This window comes from Molothrus ater, chromosome 3, assembly GCF_012460135.2.
Source record: "Molothrus ater isolate BHLD 08-10-18 breed brown headed cowbird chromosome 3, BPBGC_Mater_1.1, whole genome shotgun sequence".
Lineage (NCBI taxonomy): Eukaryota > Metazoa > Chordata > Aves > Passeriformes > Icteridae > Molothrus > Molothrus ater.
The window spans coordinates 86,044,755-86,065,824 of NC_050480.2; the positions used below are offsets into that span (position 1 = coordinate 86,044,755).

General features: G+C 38.4%; 1 protein-coding gene across 1 annotated transcript in view; it reads right to left on the minus strand.

Annotated features, from left to right (window-relative positions):
* The window catches only part of CSMD1 (CUB and Sushi multiple domains 1), a 1,073,317-nt gene that overhangs the window by 730,492 nt on the left and 321,755 nt on the right, over nucleotides 1–21,070 (minus strand). The window contains 1 exon segment of the mRNA XM_036380277.2: nucleotides 13,337–13,449. Coding sequence (XP_036236170.2) covers nucleotides 13,337–13,449 — 113 coding nt within the window.

Here is a 21,070-nt window from a genome sequence, read left to right on the forward strand (position 1 = left end):
ACAAGTTTTGGCTTCCAAAACCAGTTTTTCATCTCAAAACCGAAATGGGAGAGCCTGAAAAACTCTGTTTTAGAAAGTTTCATGACTTCTTTCCAGCCTCCAAAATGAAAGGATTCCAAAGAACCAAATAACTCAAATATGTAGAATAATTAAAAATTATCTAATAAGATAGCATTCTCAAACTAAGGTTCAAGTAAGAGGGATTTCCATTGAGGTGAAACACATATTTCTACTAAAGATCCTTTCAGTTCAAATGCTGACTTTCTGTAAAGCTGGGTACATGGTCTAAATCTTAGATTAAGAAGCAGGCACAAATACAGAGAAGAATATAGGCATGGAACCTGGAAATGGAAGGAGGGGATCAAGAAAGCACAGGAAGGCACAGCTGGAGCTGAATATGGCAAGGGATGTGAAGAATATGAACAGCTTCTGCAGGTGTGTTAGTCAGAAAAAGAAGACAAAAAGACTATACTCCCCCAATAAATCAAGAATCACACAATCATTTAGGTTGGAAAGGTCCTCTAAGATCATGGAATCTAACCCTTAACTTGTTGTAAACCAGATCATGGCACTAAGTACCATACCCAGTCATTTCCTGAACACCTCCAGGGTGACTCCACCATCTCCCTGGGTAGTCCATTCCAGTGTCTAACCACCCTTTCCCTGAAAAAAAAAAATCCTCATGAGGACATGGAGGAGGCTGAGCTACTTGATGACTTGGTTTTTGTTTCTGTTCTCCCTGGCAAGTGCTCTTCCCTCATCTTTCAAGTCCCTGAGCCTCAAAGTAGTACTTTGACCTCTGCAAGATGTTGATACAGTGCCCCCAAACTTCCTTGCTTCTTATTTGGAAAGATGTGGGTTTGATGGATGGACCAGTCAATGGAGAAGAACTTGGGTGGATAGCTGCATCCAAAGGTGGTGGTTACCAGCTCACTGTCCAAATAGAGATGAATCACAAGAGGTGCCCCTCGTGGGTCATATCAGGACTGAAACTGCTCAATACTTTTATTAAGGACACGTGATTGAGTGCAGCCTCAGCAGGTGTGCAGCTGAGTTTTGTAGTTGATATGCTTGACAGAAAGGGTGTCATCCAGAAGGATGTTGTCAGGGTTGACAAATAGGCCCATGGAAACTTCATGAAATTCAATCAGGCCAAGTACAAGGTCCTGCAACTAGGTCACAGGGCACTTGCTGATATCAGCGCATGCTAAAGAATGAATGGATTGAGAACAGCCCTGTGAAGAGCGATCCAGGAATAGCAGTGAATAAGATGCCTGGATGCCTGTAAGTACACATTGCCTGGATGTGAGCAGTCAATGTGTACTTACAGGCCAGAAGGTCACCCATATCCTGAGCTGCATCAAAAGCAGTGTGACCAGCAGGGTGAGGCTGGGCATTATCCCCTTCTACTCTGCTCTTGTAAGACCTCAACCAAAATGCAGCATCCAGGTCTGGATGCCCCAGCTTATGAACTTCACAGGTCTCTAGAGCAGGTCCAGGGGCAGGCCATGAAACACCTTTCCTGTTAAAAAAGGCTGAGTTTGATTGTTCACCATAAAGAAGGTTCCAGGGAGATCCCACTGGGGCCTTTCAGTGCCTAAAATTATAAGAATGATGGAGAGAAACTCTTCAACAAGATCTGAAGTATTAGGGAGACCGACAAGGTTTTAAAGCATTTTGTAGATTTAGATTAGGCATAAAAACATCTTTTACAAGATTATGGTGAAACACTAGAACAGGTTGCTCAGGGAAGTTGTGGATATCCCATCACTGGAGGCATTCAAGGTCAGGTTTCACTGGGCTTTGAGCAATCTGATCTAGAAAAAGATGTCCCTGCTAATTGCAGGCAGTTGGAACTAGATGGTCTTTAAGGTTCCTTCCAAACCAAACTATTCTATGATTAAAATGCTCAACTTATAGACAGCTAAGGTAGTCCTTCAAATTGCAAAGTCAAAGAAGGCAAATAGACACTTCTGCTTTGAGATTATTTCTCTAATGTTAACACAGGCCTCTAATGTTAATTGGCTTTTGAAATATTTAATGATTATAACCTTTTATGAATAGCTCTTTATCCAGCTATCACAAATTTAGTGAGCTAGTCAGGCAAGGGTCACCCAAGCTGCTGGGTAGTACATGGACCAGGCAAGGATCTCACAGTCAACAGTTCTCTGGAGACTTCTAATAAAAACTTTGATTAAAAAAGGCAATTTTGAAAACTAAAGCTGTAGCAGGAGAAGTAACTGTTTTATGCATGCCATGATTTATGACTGTGAAACCCTCTAATCCAGTACTGCCATCCTCAGTAACAGACCACGAGCTTTATAAAGGGCTTGCAAGGTCTCAGGACTGATTCTTGCTACAGTCAGGTTCACCCTGCATGAAATTCTTAAACTTGCCTGCAGCTTTGCCTTACTTCATTTAGCTGCAATAGCAATTTCTCTAATTGAGTGGCTAAGGCTAATTTGGTTTCCTTTTTTTTTTTTTTTTTTGCCTCCCTCTTTTTCTGATGGTACAACCAGAGTTTTAAATTAATAGGTCTAGCAAACAGTCTATGCAGAATGAAGAATTTTTCAACTGGCACAATGACATGGTTCAGAGAAATACAAGCCTGCTTTGAGTCTTTGTGAAGCAGAGATAAAGGACACAGTCCAGGGAAGTACACGCACAGGAACAATAAGAGATGAGACAAAGACTTGTCTTTAGAGAGCCCAAAGTTATGAACAACTCACTCATAGTCAACTACAGAAATGCAGAGAAAACTGGGTTTAGGAGTAAAAAAAAAACCAAAAGAGTAGTAGCTAACATGCATGGAACACCATATTAAGTAAGTATGGATGAGACGTGGAATTGCAGACCATGGAAGAAAGAGAAAATATATACAATAATTTTAAATATGAGTAACCTCAAGTTCATCCTAAACTTATAAATAAGAAAACATCAACTAGTGGACCCAGATGAGCACAGGAAGAATAAAAATTATACTAGGAAAAAGAGCAGAAACCAATAATTGTTTGTGCAACTATAACTACTCTCTTGTTCTTTTTTCCTTTTCTGTAAAAATTTCATCTGGACTAATAATGAGCAGATACTCAAGACTGATTGCCCTAACAATTTTGGATTTCCATAGATACACACAGAAAGAATGCTGACTTTCCCCATAAATAAGAGTTTTGCGTGTCCAAAACTGCTGCTTTAACCTTCTTGTGACTTCAGGTTTACAATCTACTGACACTACACAGATGTGCCTTGTGTTGTTAAGCAACTGTAAGAAAGGCACAGATCTAATACAGTAAAAGAGATTGTGTGACCTTCCAAGCCTCCATAGCCCTTTTCAAGTCAATCCTATAAGCCAGCTTCAAAGAACCTTAAGGCAAGATTTCTCTAAAGTATTCCATGCATAAATAATTCTATAAATGTTTTAGGAAGTCTTCCACTATATACAAGATAAAAGATTTTAAAGTGTTAAAGGGTACAAATACAAAATAGAGAGTTAACAAGTACTCTATATGGTTTTGCAGACTCATTTATAGCAACACATATACCTAATGAATTTAATGAGATTACTTGGGTGAATAAACAGTAGGTAGATATTCAATAGACAAAGTAGTCCGATAGATAGAGCAAAAACATGGAGGTGAGGATCATGTGATAGATTTGAACAAATCTCAAATGTTTCAGTTAAAAATTCAGTGTCTACATTATGTATACTACAAGCAATCTAGTCCTTTTCTTCACAATCAACAAATTAGTGACTTTCCAGCTATCTACTTCATTACTAAGCAAGATCAGCACCTTAGTAAAACTTTAGACATGCCTGTTTTGATGAGTATATTTTGTTGCAAACATCCATCTATCTGCCTCATTATCCAAAATGCAAAAGGAAAACTTGAAAAGTTATGCAAATGAAACCTTCAATATGTGGGAAGGATATGAAAAACAAAGTAATTCAAAGTGCAATTATTAATGGTTTAGTTATACAAGAGAAGATGAAAAGCAAGGTATGTGACTGTATTTATGTGCTAACTATCCATCTAACACAACTAATTATACAACCTTTAATTAATCAGGATAACAGCTGCTGGCTACAGTAACACAGCAAATCCAACTTCCTATTTTCTATCCTAATAACCCACAGGGGTTTATTCCAGAAATACTGATTCAACCCGGCATCACACTACACCTTCTGCCAGTTTAAAAGAATAAAAATCTGGAAACAAGGATTCCAGATGAGATAGAGATTTTTCAATTTTCTTTTATTTTTGCAACAAAAGACATAAAATCCCTAAGTCATCTTTGCCATTGGAGGCAGATTCATAATAAATACAAAGTACTTATCAACAGTAGCTCTTAGTAAGCTGCAGAGACTTTTCTATAAAGGTAGAAATATAGTTTTTATATTAAAAAATGATACTACTTTAAGTTAAGGAAAATAGATAACAAAAAAAAAAAGCACTGTAAAGACTACAACAAACCAGAGTGGTATGCCTGGAAATGTATTTTTATTATCAGAGAGTTGAAAAGTCCCTTACAATTTCCCCTACTTTGTGCCAGCCAAAGGAAAAAAATAACTTGCTTTACAAATAAGGCCATAAATGAATCAAGTCATAGTCAGATTCATTAAAATCTAGGTAAGCAACAGCTGCATTTAATCTGGGACCATCTGAACGTAAATTAGCACTACCGAGAATATCCAGTAACAAATTATGATTTAACTTTTCAACCAAATAGATAAATGCATCAAAAATCTCCTGTGAGTACTTAGGCAATATGCCCAAAATGCTGGCAGTATTTTGAGTTCCACATTGGTAAAAGGGAAAAGACTAAGCCCAGAGCTGAAAGTTCAGGCAAAATGGAATTTGAACAGAAAACAGGTTTCTTCTTTAACTACAGGCATGCTGGTTTTGGGCACATCAGTTGCTGTTTGCAATAAATACGGAGTGAGTAGGGAAGGACACAGGCTGCTTAAAATTCTATGACAGCAAATCTGCAAGGCTATGAACAAAAAGTTATTCCACCAAATCCCATTTGGCTGTAGAACTGAACAAACAAAAATGCCAACTCTGTTAAGTCACATTGCATGGCTTGTTTCAGAAAAGCACTTGGAGAAGAGAAAAATTCCTTAAATTCCTTATATAGATGAATTTTAAAAAAATCCATTAAAATTTTAGAATTATGGAAGTTTTGATCTTGGTTGCTTACCAAACTATTTCAGCTCAAGAGAAAATATTTTAACTTAAAAAATTAAAGTCCAGATAGAAGGACTAGAGTGTTTTGAACAGGAGAGGCAAAGCTAGTCTCTTCCTATTCAGTAAGAGTGGGGTTTGCTTATTTTGGAGTTTTTTTGTTTTGGGGTTTGTTTGTTTGGAGCTCTTTTTTTAAGCTACCTACAACACTGATATATGGGATTTTTAGATCACACTGCACATTTCAGCTATGACAGAATTAAATTTCTTCATAGAAGACAGAATAGAGTTTTAAAATTGTGATGGAAACAGTTTTTATAACACAGGGAGGTTTCAGAAATTGCCGAGCAGAGCTTACACAGTGTCAAGGCTTTTCTGTCCTGTCAATGGCTAGGCTGGAAGTGCACAAGATGTTGGGAGGGAACACAGCTGGGAGAGTTGACCCCAGCTGACCAAAGGATTATTCTATACCATTTGGTGTCATACTCAGTAATCAAACGGGCAAGGCTGGAGTCTGGCTAGGGCTGCCATTGCTCAGGGATGTTTGGAGAGATGGCATTTGCCTTCTCCAGTAACCACTGACGTGATGGAGCTCTGTTTTTGTGGAGATGTCTGAACACCTGCCTGCTAATAGGAAGCAGTGAATGAAATCCTTACTTTGTTTTGCTTGCACATGCAGCTTTTTAACTATTAAACTGTCTTTATCTCAACCCACACATTTTTTCACTTTTATCCTTCCAACTCCCTCCTGCATTCCACTGTGGGGCTGGTGAGGCAGTGGCTGCGTGGTGTTCAGCTGCCCCCTGGGGCTAAATCACAATAACCTTAATACTCATTCAGATGAGGCAATGACTGCACTTGGATAATTGTGACATTTCAAAAAACTCTTGAAGTGTTTTTCACAAGTTAATATTAGTCATACAAACACACATCAATGAAGACAGACTAGAAAGAACATGAAACGGGATATTAATATAAGCACAGTTGGGATGATGATCTCTCAGGATGCAGCAGCGGCATGAAACCACTGTAGTAAGTTCTTTGGGCTGCACAGAAAGAGAAGCAATCCTGTTACTACACTGACTTTCCACTTCTGTTTTCCATGCTAGAACGTGCTGTTCTGGTTTAGGACTGGCACCCCATAGTAGCAGAGGACCGACGCCTTAATACTTCTCTCTAGTAAGCTCACTTTTACCAAAACATTTTCCTTTTGGGTTTGTGATCTCAAAGAGTAGCAGAAATAAGAATTTTGTAGAGGGAGGCTACAAGTACACTAAATCATTACTAGGTCCAAACCACCAATAGGGTGTTTGTTACTGATTTATGTACCAAGGACAAAAATCACAGTAGCTTTTACACAGATCAGTAAGTCACCAGAAGGCACAAAATAATCCCTTCCAGAATCAGAGGCAGCCAGAAAGACAGTCCTAAGAGCTTATCTTAAAACATGTAATTAATTTTGCAAGGGCTACCAGCCACAGGAAGGATGCCATTCCCTCATTAAAGATCGAGCTGGAAAGATTGAGCCTGTGTGAAAGCTGGAAAGCAGAACACAGCTGACATACCTTACAAATTAGCTAACATAATGTAACATAAAAGTCATTCTTCATTTAGGTACAAAATTCATGGGTTGATAATGAGAACTGCAACATTTAATTTAATTTTTAGACAATTCAAGTAGGGTCTATTTTGTCACAATTTTCAGTACAGTGCATTTTTTTCTAGGAAAGAATTTCCTAGAACCTCTTATTGGGAAATTTCTGCCCTTGGATATTTTAAGGAAATAACATTCCAGATTTCTTACTCCTGGTCCTTTGAATATTGCTGAAATTCAACATTTAAGTTAAAGGAATTTCACTTCTTTAACCCATTCATACATTTCAGAACACAAGCAGAATATTTTACTTATCTCTCCTCACAAACACAGTATTTCATTTTCCAGAAGTTTTCTGAATTTATGTAGAATTAAAAATAATTTTCTTTGATATCAATATTAAAATATCAAAAATATTTTCATATCTAAATAATTTATATTCTAGATTAGGTAGTAGAGGTCTTACAGAACAGGTTGACAGCCCTGCTAGACCTCTTCTGCCCTGAGATTTTGCTACCACTAATTATGGCAAGGTGTGATACCTGAAATATCAGGGGTTTCTTTAAACTGCATTATGATTTCTTTCCTGTATGTCATCATTACAGTCATTCACATGATATTGTTACAAAAGAGGTGTTACTTTAAAGAAAAGTTGCTAAAGAAAGAAAAAAAAAACAACATTTTCCTTTGTAAGGACTGCAGTTGACAAAGAAAACCTATACCTACATTCATTCTCGAAAACAAATACTTCCACTCTAGACAGGTACAAGTACAAATTTCAGCCTTAAAAACAGGTCCTTTTTCAGTCTCTACTTTAATTATTTAAAGTTTTTGGGTTACTTCATCATGTGCACATACCAACACATATTGATAAAAGGTTCAACAAACATCTCAGTTTGACAAGAACAGATTACCAAAATAGCAAGTATTTAACTAAAAATAGAAATATATCAGCCTGTTAAAAGGTCTTATGGCAAATTACACTAACAGAAAAAAAATTGTCAATATTATATTTACAGCCGCAGCAGCTTTTACTACAGCATTAATGTTAGCTAAGTTTTCTGGCCACAGAAAAGCTAAGAAAAAGGCAATTTGTGCCTTTAATGTTTAAAAATATTAAACTCATAGAATTTACACTGCTTCTTTCTACTAAAACCACAGCAGAATAGAAAATATTTACAGGTTTAGGAGTGACAAACTGAATCCTTCCCAAAACCCACACAAGAGAATATAGAACAAACTGCTTAACTCTCAATTTCATCATTAGATACTCATTAGAATCTTTTGGAGCTTTTCTGAGCTGGATGTAATAATCCACTGATGTTCCCAAGTCATTCGCAGTTTCACATCACTGGAACAATCGAAATTGTTCCAATGATTGAATCTGCTAATGGAAAGGTTCCCAGCCCATAGTGGTGTTGGGGTTTTGAGATAGATGATTTTTACAATTTCTTCCAATCTTCTATGATTCTATTAAAATTAAATATTGTCTAATAGATAAAACAGCACCCATGACTAAACCACAGAGATTAACTGGCAATGTTAGATTGAAGATTCAGGAGACTACTCATCTCACACTGAATAGCAGGAATCATTATGCATACAAGTTGCATAAAGTTGGTATTTTCTTGCCAATTTAGCTTCCTACTAAGAACTTGAAATATTTGCCTCAGATTATTCATTGGATTATTCATCCATTCCCAGAAAGTAACTACTCTCATCATTGTATCAGAGTTTGTTGAGAGAACAACTACAAAGCCATAAACCAGATTCATGGACAACAAGTAGCAAGCAGTTCAAGCACTGAACAAATGACAAGCAAAATTTTACTCTTAAAATTGAGTGCAGAAAAGGTATTCTGGTACTTGATAGAGGGAAACAAGCAAAACCTAAAACACATTAGCTTGAGTCCAGAAGTCCATTATCTTCACTGAGGTCCATGTTAACTGGAAAAAGTCACAGTGTTGGGAAAATTACCTTGGAAAACTCACAGAATCATACTAAGTTGGTAGAGGAAATTTTTCAATTTTTTTTTGTTTATTTTATATATCCAAAAGTATCAAACCTAAAAAAAAAAAAACCAACAACAACAAAAATCAAACCAACCAAAAAAAAAAAACCACAAAACAAACACCAACCAAAACAAAACAATCCCCTACCATGTAACAGATACTCAAGAAGAACAAGACCTGCAAGAGGTGAAAAAACCAGAAAATTTCTTCAAAGGCTATACACCACAGAAATGCATCACTGCTTTCTGCTGTTGATGTCAAAAGGGATTTAAAAAGAAGCTTTGGGAAGGTGCCTAAGGGAGGATGAGGTGAATGACAGTATAAATGTTAATGCTGGGTGTGAGTAGAAAGCTTTGAGAAATCAAAGAACAAAAGAAAAAAGGAAATATAGCCTGTGGGCAAGTAGAACAGAAGGACTTTCTTCCAGCTTTCTTGTCTGGCAAGAAACAGCTGCTTCTGTAGAACAGAAGTCAAGGAAAGGTATGAAAAAACACCAAGTCCAGTACATCTGGCATGTTGTTTAAACAGTGTTCACCAGTTGTACACTACAAAATATGGTTAGAAACAACAAAAACAACCACATACACCCACACATACAAAAAAAACGCAAAAAACCCAAAAAAACCAAAAAACCCCCAAAGAAAACAAAACAAATAAAAACCCCACTAAACCGAAAAAACAACCCCAAAACACAAAACAAATCAACCAAGAAAACCCCTTAAAATGAACCAAGCGTTGTTAGCCTTAGAGGGCATCTTAATGTTTAGTAACAGACACTAGTGTAGCCAAATATAAGGTAAAGTCCATGATGTTTCATTTTATGTTGATGACTAGGAGGACACTGGGAAATGAGTTTTGTACCTTTGCTACTTTTTTTCCACTTGACAGCTGGATTCTCTGAATGGCAGGCCATGGTACTTTAATAGAAGAAAGACCATCAAATTATAAATGCATAGCAGTTCAGATACTGCTGTAATTTAGAGAGCATTTGTCTCTATTGCCAAATATAAGCAAGTTTTCTGTATGGGAGGAATACTTCTGACTTTCCAAAGAAAAGTACTACAATGATACACCAATGCTGATTTTTAATTCTATATGTAGCCCTCAAAGCACCTTTTAAAAAATGGCTTGTTAACTTCATTCTAGAAAAGTAGGAACAAACTGATTTTACCAGGGAATTAAGTAAAATTGCACAAGTCCAAGTACTTTATTTTCTCTTTCTGCAGTCCCTGCAAAGCCTAAACCTATTTCCTGTGATTCCACTACAGTTATTAAAAAAAAAAAAAAACACATACTACAGAAAGAGGAACTATCCCTCAATTCTCCAATTCCATTGCTAAAAAGTTATGTTTAATATATTAAACAGTGATTGTAATGGTCAAGAAATCGTCTAATAGTTTAAGCTGACTGATGCTATAAACTGAACTTACTACTTCTGAAGTTCATAGTTCTTTTTACTGATATAATCAGATGTTTGAATCTTCCACGGATAATTTTATTTCTAGAAAATAAGAACAGTTTAAGTTTCCACCAGTACCAGAACTTAGAGATCAGATGTGATCACTGAGAAAAATGAAAGTATTATTAGTTAAAAATCTCAGAAACACACATAAATCTGGTGAAAGAATGATCCAGTAAAGAAACCTACATTTCAGCCTAAGAGTTCAGTAACTGCCCAACTACATCAGTGTTGTTAAACTCTCAGGTCCACTGCCACAAAGATCTAATTTAGTTAATATTAATATCCACATGGCATATGGTTGACACCAGACTAAATCATGTAAGTATCAGCAATATTCAAAGGCTTACAGTGCTATAATGTGGATTCTCTAGCTTCATTCTTATTTCTATATTTTAAAAACACAAAGGATCTAGTTATGTCATTGCTGCACAGGAGCTGAGGTAATAAATGAAGAATATACTAAGTAAAAGGCACAGATCAGAATCTTAGTCCAGGGATGAGGATGTCATGTTCTCTCTCTACCAGGGATACCAAGTATGGGTATAACTTCAGAGGCCATTCGATCACCATTGAAGTGGTTCACTTGCCTTGTTTCCTGCTTTAGTGCCCGACTGAGTTTTTCAAACTCTGCATCCTGAACCCACAATATCCCAAATTCTCAGCTGGCAGCAGCATTCAGTAGCACTTCAATGCTCCCCTTGCTTCCAACTGAACAGCAATTCACTTACTCAAGAGAAGAATGAAAGAGCTGGCCAAGACCAGGGATAGGCATATAGTTTAGGAAACCAAACTAGCAAGGGATGGGTAGCTGGCAGAGTGATTATAAAAACTTCTTCTGACTGGTTATATCCAGTCTGTATTCCCCTGCCCTAGAGGAACTGAACACCTGTCTTAAAATCACATATGACACAGAAGCCAGAAGCTGTCACTGTTAAGAACTGTCTAGGGAACAGTTATGGAAGTTCTTAAACTATGGGGCAAATCAGCTGGCCGTTGCAGCAGCAATCACTCCAAGCCTTCACAAAAAAAACACCTGACCCTTCACTGCTACAATTCCTTCTAGAACCATCAGTACCCACTGCCTGTCTCTAGATTGAAATGCTGTCACTTGAGTGACATTCACCATTTTTTTCCAGAGCTGGATGTCACATTTTGACATCAATTTAAAGTTCATTGACAATGCTAGGTTTGCAGCCCTAAATCTGAAAGGGGGCAGTGTTGTTTAACCAGAAAGTGGTGCTGTCTGTCACTGTTAATTACAGCTCTTCCTGCTGGGGTTTTTACAAGAAAGTAGGCCAGCAGGAAGTGTCATTATATTAAAGCCTGTAGCTCCATGCATGTGTTCCTAAGTTGACAGTCAAGAGATGTCCTTTAGCCTTTTTCACTGCGCTCTTCAATACAAAAAACAAACTGCTCAGATTGCATAAAAGGATGAAATATGCTATTGCATGCATCTCATAGGAGAGAATAATAGAGGTCTGTAGAAAGCAGCTTCCTATCGAGGCAACAAAACCAGTTCCTGGTGTGTTCAGGATTTCTGATGTTCCTTTTCAATTTACCTAGTAAAGCAATAGGCTATGGCAATGAAACTTAGGTCTTCTCACAGTCCCCATATTAGTTAAAAAATAAGAGGCTGATTAGCTGACTTACCAGGTGCTAAGGCTTTGAAGGACAAAGGAAGGGGGGAATAGCTGCCAAGGAGAGACATACTGTGAGCTACCCACCCAAAGAGAAGAAGCTCAAAACAAAGAAGTTTCAGCTACTCATGACACCTCCTTTGCCCCTGTCGTTCACACCTATGTAATCTCCTCAATATGCATATTGAATTCAAGAGACTTTAAAAAACACTCACTTCAAAACATTAATGAAATATGAAAGAAAGATATATCTCAATAGGGAGTAGATTTTGTCACTGTCAAGAAAGGAAGGTAAAGTTTCAACAGTCCTAGAAAAACCTGATCAAAGCTCACCAAGCACCTGTGGTCTCTGGGGTACTGTGACATTAGAGAAAGTGGTGACCAATGTAATGGATTTAAACACTTGCAAATTCTCTCCTGGTAAAGAGCTACCATCAAACCATACTACTTTCTACATTCAGTTCCACATCAACTGCATCATAAAAACATTTCAGGCACTTAACTGACTGTAGGCAAATTTTTCAGAATAAACACTCTCAGTCAAGGATTAGATCTATGAAACCATAGAAAAAAAATCACTTGGAGTTTGAGAAGTAATCTGAAAATTAGCATTTTACAACTTTAAGTATTAGAAGCCCTGCATTTTCCATGAATAAATAAAAAAAAAATCCAAACACACACAGAACCCCAAAACAACCAATGCAACACCACACACTCAGTTCAAAAACAATCCTGAATTACACCCAAAATACCCTTATTATCCAACAAGCAGGTGACTTAATATCACTGTACCTGTTAACTTTCCCCAATAAAGGCTACAATTCTCATAAAATCATTTCTTTAATACTTTGAGCTGTACAAAAGGTACCATTCCAGTTTAATAAGAATAATTCTTGGTAGACACAAGAAATGCTTGGCCTTATTTCTAACAAGAACTGAGTCTTCCCTGCAGTCTAACACCTTCCACAGAGTATGCTTCAAGTGCTTTTCTGTTTAATTTTATATATACATATATTTTTGTTTTCATCTTTTTAATTTTACACAATGAGAAGATTAGTGATTCATTTTCAAGATCACTTAGGATCCATATCTTCTCTCATTTTTATCACTACACCCTTTAAGTTAGACATTGCCTAAAGATGCTTCCAAAAAATCATTTAGGAAATAATAAAACCATTTAAATGAATCCATCTCTGAATCCAGCTTTGGAGACCTGAGAAATTTTGTTAAAAATCCCACCAGAAATTGCAGCATCGGTTTAAATTAAATTTAAAATTCAAAACTATGTCCATTATAAAGCAATATTTTTAAAATGCTACAAAATAAGCCCCACAGTTAATGCAATACCAGCCGATTACTCAAATCCCAAACAGAATTGAAACATCACATTTCAACATGAAAAACATGTATTATAAGTACAGTGAACACCCAGTAAGAGGAGTTCTTACCTTCATAGATGGCTTTGAAGCCTTGGGCACTGACAGCAAAATCTGTGGTGAAACAGAGGGTGAGGATAGAGCCTGTGCTCACAATAGATGATGGAAGCTGAAATCCAGATAACCTGCAATAAAAAGGCACAAATTACTAACACTTTTTATTATAAAGCCCATCAGTAGATGTGACGAGCATTATGATAAACGTAATGATTTTACATCTGAATTGCAAACACATTATGGGCTTTACCCTGACGCATCTCTAAACACTCAGTGCAAAATTTCAAATGTGTCCTTGACTTTAAAACACTCCTATGCTAACACATCTATGTGCTCTCCAGAAAACAATGAAAGACCTACTGAAGACTTTTTTTTTTTTTTGGTGTTAGGACTTATTTTAAGATGAAGATAGGTACATTTAGGACACCTAGAAGTAGATACTCAGGTCTTGACTAACTCAGAGATATTTCCTACAATTTCACATAGCTTAGGCTATCTTGTCTATCCTCCAGGTGCTGCTTCAGAAAACCATGGATATCATATCCTCAGTGTGATATACCTTAACTGACTAGAAAACAAACAAACCACCACATTTCCATTTGAGAGCTTCAGAAAAAATTACTTACATTTCTCCTCTCACTAGTAGTCTTACCTTTACATACAAAATGGAATTTTGGTTAAGCTATAATTACATTGCAATATTGCTTATAAGACAATTTCCCAAAATCTGGATATTTTTGAAGGTAAAATTGATTGAAGAAAACTGTTTAGATCCTTTATTGAAACATCACTTATCACAATTTGTTAGACCTGGCTGATACTAGGGAGATGGTTTTTTAATGATTAATTTCTCATAAGTAAGATACAAGAGAGCATTACTGTCCCACAAAAACAAAACTATACTGGTGGCTTAGCTGATCACTAGTTAATTTCTGTATCATGCAATAGGGGTATGTGATTATGTATAGGATAACCCTGCCAGAAAACCGGCTCTTGTTCAAATTTCACCCTGAAAGAGCTTCTTAGATGTTGAAAAAGATAAATAAAAACCCAAATAAACAAAAACAAACAAACAAAAAAAAAACCCACAAAAAGACAGCTGTGTTTTTTAAAGATCTAGGTGGTTTAGAAAATCCATGTCTTGAAAAAAGAAAAAACAAAACAAACAAAAAAGAAAACAAAAAAAAAAACCATATTGTCCTTGAAATTTATGGTACAATTAAGTTATAGTTCATTAATTGGCATCCAGAACTACAGAAGAGAAATAACAAATAACTAAGCTATATACTAATAGAGCAGTATCACTGAACTAGATGTTTTCAAAATTAGGTTTATTAAAGACCTCTCTCATATATAAAAAATGCATAGGAAGAACTCCATGCTTCAGTTGTTCCAGTCAGCTGGTTCCCCATCTCTTGCCACTTTTGACATTTGGAAAACAAATAGAAGACTCAGAGATCAGAGCAAGAACTTTAAATACAGATAAAGGCATATAGTCAAGGTAACATAAGTCAGCAAAAAGCTTTCTGCAATTTCTTCCTCTCATTTTAAACAACATTTTCTCCCATATGGTAATTAGCTGTTTGCTCTAATCTTTTTACCTTCTGTGTACTTGTCAACCTATTATTCCTATTCTTTTCCACCTCATTTACTCCAATTCCAGAAATAACCAGGTTGATTTTCCCCTCAGTCTTCAAACTGCAGAACTACCATAAGGCTTGCCACATCTTATGTTCATGCTTTTGTATGTTCTCTCACCTTCACTAGACATTGCAGTTTTTAGAGAAATGTGCCTCTTGTTCTATTTAATAAATTAGAGTGGTTATCTCTTCTGCCTATATCTGGAGTGTACTCTCTGACAGTTCATATTTAACTTAGGTATGTATTCTGAACTTACATGTCTTGCTCTTCTTTGAGAAGCGATTCAAAGAGTTCTTGTTTTAAGGGATGGGCTTTGGAGTTTTCTTTGGATAGCACTACAAGTATTTCCTGCATCTAACATCTCTTGCTAAATAACAGGAAACTAGTGTGCATTGTCAGGGAAGAAAGGAAAATCAGCTTGAGTCAGAAGCAGCTAGCCTCAACATTTCACACTGCATGGGAGAACTAAAAAAAGACTCCACAATAAAAACACAAAAAGAAAAGTTGTATCAGTGCAGAACAGCAAAGCTTTTGCTTCCTTATTTCTGTTTTCTCCACTTGGTCTGGATTTGGTTCATATAAATGAAATTATCTCAGCTGTGAGTGGACATCTTGAGTTCTGCTATGATTTCTACACCAACCTGCTTTGATTCTGTTAGTGTCACTTCTACAGTATGGATTCTTAGGAGTCAGACATATTTTTTTCTATAGCATCCTCCTTGAAATACCAGAAGATCGTTCTTTAGGCTGACATTGCAATTCATATAAAAGGAAGACAAATACATTCTATAGCCTGAGTCACTGCACATGAAGGTTTTGCAGACTTACAAGTGTGAGAGACTGGAATGTTAATGGTTGATGACTTAAAACATTCTTGCCATTTGTGGAGGCAGCAGGGTGCTCGGCCAGGCTGGGTTTGCACACCGACCCACCCAAGGGGGACAAGGAGTTACATGTGTGCTGGGCTTTGAACCAGGTAAGGGAGAAGGCAGGTAAAAAGCAGACCCTGCAGAGGCAGGGAAGCGCTCTTTACCACTAATGTCCTCCTGTTTTACAACTGGCTCAGTTCTGAAACTGCCCCCATCTACCTTCTCTGAGGAAGGCGTGGGAAATTTACATTCAGAGGGGATGTTCATACATAGGTCTAAAGGTATTCGTCCCTTCAGATGGGGCATAACTGGCCCAACCATGCTGACATGAGAGGCAATGTCTGGAAACCCCTAGCTGCAGAAGCATGCCCAGAGTCAGTTCTGGGGCTTTCACCAGAGGACTGTGAAAGACCAGTGGTGGTGCTACAGTGTAAAATGCCCATCCCCAGGGGTGGAACCTGGGCTTTCCACTTAAAGCTGAAGTTAACCCACTCAGCTCATGTTTTTGGGCTTCCCCCTCCTGCAACAGACCAAGATGGCAACCATGACTTTGACCAAGACACAGACAATCAAGTCTCATTGCTGGATCCATGGGCAGTGGTATCTTTCTACTCCTTCTCGCTTCTGTATACATTTTTCTAAAGTGTTTATTTTATGCTTTTATATTGCTATGTTACTAAAGATAATAACAACCAAAAGGGCTACACACCTGCTTTCCTTTGCAATGCAATTGTTCTAAAATAAACCCTACACATATAAACAGTCATTCAGTTTTGCTTAAATCTAACCTCCCCCACAGTTTCTATTAATAAGAAACTGGGTTACCCTTATCTTCTGGGGTTGGTTGTAACTGTAAGAAAAGGCAAATATGTGAGGAAACTTCAAGTACATCAACTTGAAGTGTATTTTATCAAGATCTTTAAATTGCACTAATCCAAAAAAACATTTACAGAAAAGTCTTTAATAGAAAAATTCATCAGATTACCCAGGTGCTTCTATGTCTTGCCTGCCTGGACACTCCTAACCAGCTGTGCTGCAGGTGAAAGGACAGGGGCAGCAGTGGTGGCAGCTTCCCCTTTCCAGTGCCCAGCATGAAGAGAGGTGTTAAACAGTGCCAGCGCCACTGCGGCCACTGCTGCCCACACAATGGTGGTGGGGCGGCCTGGCCAGCAGCAGAAGCATGATGAGTGATTCCCTGATGCAGAACTTAGACAATATGGACTTCTTGACTCTGCAAGATTTTGCAAAAATCTTTAAATTAGTGGAACTTTTCAACAATGGTACCTAAAAGCAGCAGTTTTTCTTCTGGTTGGAGAAGAGGAGGAAGTGAAGACATGTGAAAGAAAACAACATGGCAACACCAAGGTCAGTGGGGAAAAAAGGAGGGGGAGAAGCTGTTTAAAGCATTAGCGCCAAAATTCTTCTGCAAGCTGTAGCGAGGACAATGGTAAAACAAACTGTTCCCATGTAATGCATGAAATCCACAGGGAATGCAGAAATCCACTCACAGCCCGTAGGAAAAGCACTTATGCCAGAGGAGGCGGATGTCAGAGAAAGCTGTCATCCAGTGGGAGACCTGAATAGGGAGAGGGGGTCCCTGCTTCCAGAGACAGAGCCCTTGCTTCCAAACTAGAGCAGCCTATCCTTAAAAGACTGCACCCTGTGGATGAGTGACCCATGCCAGAACAGTTTTGGGATGACTGTTTGCCCATGGGAGGGACCTCACAGCATAACAGAAAACCATGGCATAACAGAAAAAAGACTTCTCTTCCTGGGCAAGCAGAAGATTAACAAACTGACCAAAACCCCCACAATCCACTCTCCCCACGCTGCCAGTGGGAAGGAGGGAGGTGCTGGGGGGGGGGGGGGGGAAGGTGTTTTAAAGGCTTATTTTACTGCCCATTATCCTCTTCTGACACTGTTAATAATAAATTTACTTTGTACCTTTAAATTTGAACCTGCCTCTCCCTTAGAGTGGTTTTTTTTTCTCCCAATCCTTATCTCAACTCATGAGCCCTTCATTTTTTTCCCTCTCCTCTGCCCAAGAAGGTAGCAGGAGAGGGTAAGCAAAGGACTTCCATGGGTGCTTGGCATTTGGCCAGTGTCACACCACAGCACTCAGTAACCCTAGTCAACAGACAGGAAGGAGAAAATAAGTCAGAAATTTTCCTCAGTCAGGGGATCACAGACAAGGAGATAAATTACTAATTATCATCACAAGCCAAATAGGTTTGTCTTGGGGAAAATTAGTTTATATTATTACCAATTAAAGTATGTTCGGACTCTGAGAAACAAAGATAGATTAATCAAAACCCTTTCTCCCCAGGCTCAAATTTATTTCTTTCTTCCCAACTCCTCCACTTCTTCCCTTAGCCACTGTAGGGGAATGGGGCTGGGGCTCATTCATAACTTCTGCTACCTCACAGTTTTACCTTGGTCCAGCATGGGCTTTCCACAGGGTGTGGTTTCTTCAGGACACATCCTCCTCTTGCTCCACCTTGGCCTCTTCCAGAGGCCACAGGGGAATCTGTGCTCCGGTGCCTGCGGCACCTCCTCCCTCCCCTTCTTGCACCTTGGAGGTCTCACAGCTGCTTTTCTCACTGGTTTTTCCCCTCTTTTTCTCTGTGGTATTTTCTCTCCTTTCTTACATGTGTTTCCCAAGGTGGCCCCGCCCCAGCTGTGGCTCAGCCACACCCTGTGGTGGGCGGCTGGATCCAGCTTGAACCGGCTGTGTCCGGCTGGAGCAGCGCCAGCCTCCCCTCACAGAGCTCTGCAGCCCCCACTGGGAGCCTGGGCACCCACAGCCTGTATAGCCTCTATGATACAAGCAGAGAACAGTGCACCGCAATTTATGAATTAAAAAGTCAAATAATTATTATGTTATCTTACTAATTAATAATTAGAATCAGTCTAAACTACCTGAATGTCTGGACAGAAGAGAAGCTACAGCAGTTATTTACAAGAAGGAGGTAACTTCAATTTTTCCACAGAAAACAGCAGCAGTGCTATGACAGCACATTTACAGGACACATATCCATAACATGACCTTTTACAAAGCCACTGGCTGTCAGCAATAAGAAGAGTTATCCACAGGGTAAGACACCAAATGGTACTTAAAGCCAAAAGATCAGCACATCCATTCCAAAATACCAGGCTTTTACCTGCCACATGTGAAATCACAGAGGCCTTATCCTAATAATTTACATCCATTCTGTTGCCTAAAGGAAGTCAAGATTTAAAACCTGAGACAGCATCTCATGTGTAAAGGTAGCAGAAGAAGCTATTATAAGATTAGTACAAGATCCATAATTTATAATTGATTTTCTATCACAGAAGATAAATATATATGTTTAATTTCTTTTTAGTCCCATTGCCCCAGATTCAAATTTTTTTCTTTAAGTTACAGAAAAATGGAAGATAAAGACAGCAAATTGTTCAAGCTTAGCTAAAAATAAATTGCAGGAATTATAACATTAATATTTTGCTAGTAGAGTATCCTGGTTTAGGGCAAATTTGGGAGGAAACTCCAAAAGAGGTCCCACTAGAAAGCAGATTCACGTGACCCCTCTCCCAGCTGGCTCAGAAAAAGATTTCCTTGGGGAAAAGTGGAAAAAAAATGTTTATTTGACAAGCAAAGTATTCACAAGCATAAAAAATAAATGCTATTAAAAAATAAAACTTCTCACTCTTCTGAAGAGATGACCAATTCAGAAAGTTCTTGTCACAGGGTATAACTTGGCTGTCTCTTATCAGTAGTCCCTCCTGTGCTAGAAAATGCCATGGTGGCCCACAGGTGTGAGCTCCAGGTCTTTTTTCTTTTTTTTCTTTTTCTGGGTTTTCATCCAGAGCAAGTTTGAACAGTTCCAAAAAAAAAAAAAATTAAAAAAAATAAGCACAGTCCAGGGAACTTCTCTGCCTCAGCTAGCTAAAACTAACAAAAAAGCAGAGGAGAGCTCTCTCCTGCTGTCTGTTCATGCTGCAGACAGCCAGTTCAGGAACAGGAATAGGGAGGAGTGAGTGCAGTTTCTGAAAACAAACTCCACACTTCTCTCCCTTGCTTTGCTCTTGGAACCAGTCATAAAGGTGCAAAACTTATTTCTGGGCTAAACAGATGAATGAGGATACAAATCAGCATCATAAAGTCACCCTAGGACATAAAGGAAGGTTCCTTTTTATCCGAACTCACCAAGTTCATTCATTAAACAGATATAAAGGAATAGGAATATATAAACGGATATAAAGGAAAAGCAGTTGGTTTCTCTAGGTGCCACAAAGAGCCAAAGGTCCATGTCTTCTGTGGGAAGCTGTGATGGTGCACAGCAGCCTGTGACCAGTTCAGTGAGTCCCTAAAGGAGCAGGAACACATGGCATGACCTGTCCAATGCCAAACCAGCACACGGCTGGGAGGGGAAGTGAAGAGATGGCAGCTCCCAGGTGTGGGAGGTGGACCAGGGGCTTCCAGGGGGTGCAGCTGCTGGCAAAGGCAAGGCCGCCAGCAGGCTCCAGTGTCTCTAGCCCGGTGGTACCACGTGGGGAGAGAGCAATTCCCAGAGCACTGGCTGCTGGTGGATGGGCCTAGTGGGGTTGTTACTCATATGAAGGACTTGCCCAATGGACAAAGACAGCACTTCCCCACAGTCACAGACACCAACAGAGGAAAACAGCTGGTTCATGTCTCAGGTGCCTGGCAGTCACAAGGACTGCTGACGGCTGAACAAATGAACCAGTGGGCTACAGCACTGTGCTATGGCCATGCAGAAGTGCCTTCTATTTTGTTACTATTTCTACCAACTGTACATAAAATGCAGCCACATAAATGGTTTCATATGTCTGTGTGCTAAATGACATGGAAAGAAAACATCAGCTAATATTTGATAAAACTGGACATGAACAAATCAATGCTGCATAGTGTCAAATCAAAGTGATAGCAAAACCATTACTGTCAGAGAACTAAAACTAATGTTTTACCTTTAAAAGAAGTTAGTTATTTCACTAACTATAACATTAATGACTTTTTGTGCTTGAGAAAAAAACAGCTGAAACTCCTAAGTCATGTATTCCAGGTTATTAACTATATAGCCATTAATAGAGCCAGGAAAACAATGATCTTTCAGGGATTTTGTCATCCCTGTTTTTTCAAACATTTTAAGATATGTTCTCAGAAAACATTTGCACTAGTCATTTTAAGCTTCATTATGTGAGTTATGTCTGTTTACTCTCACATATGGATGTCACATCA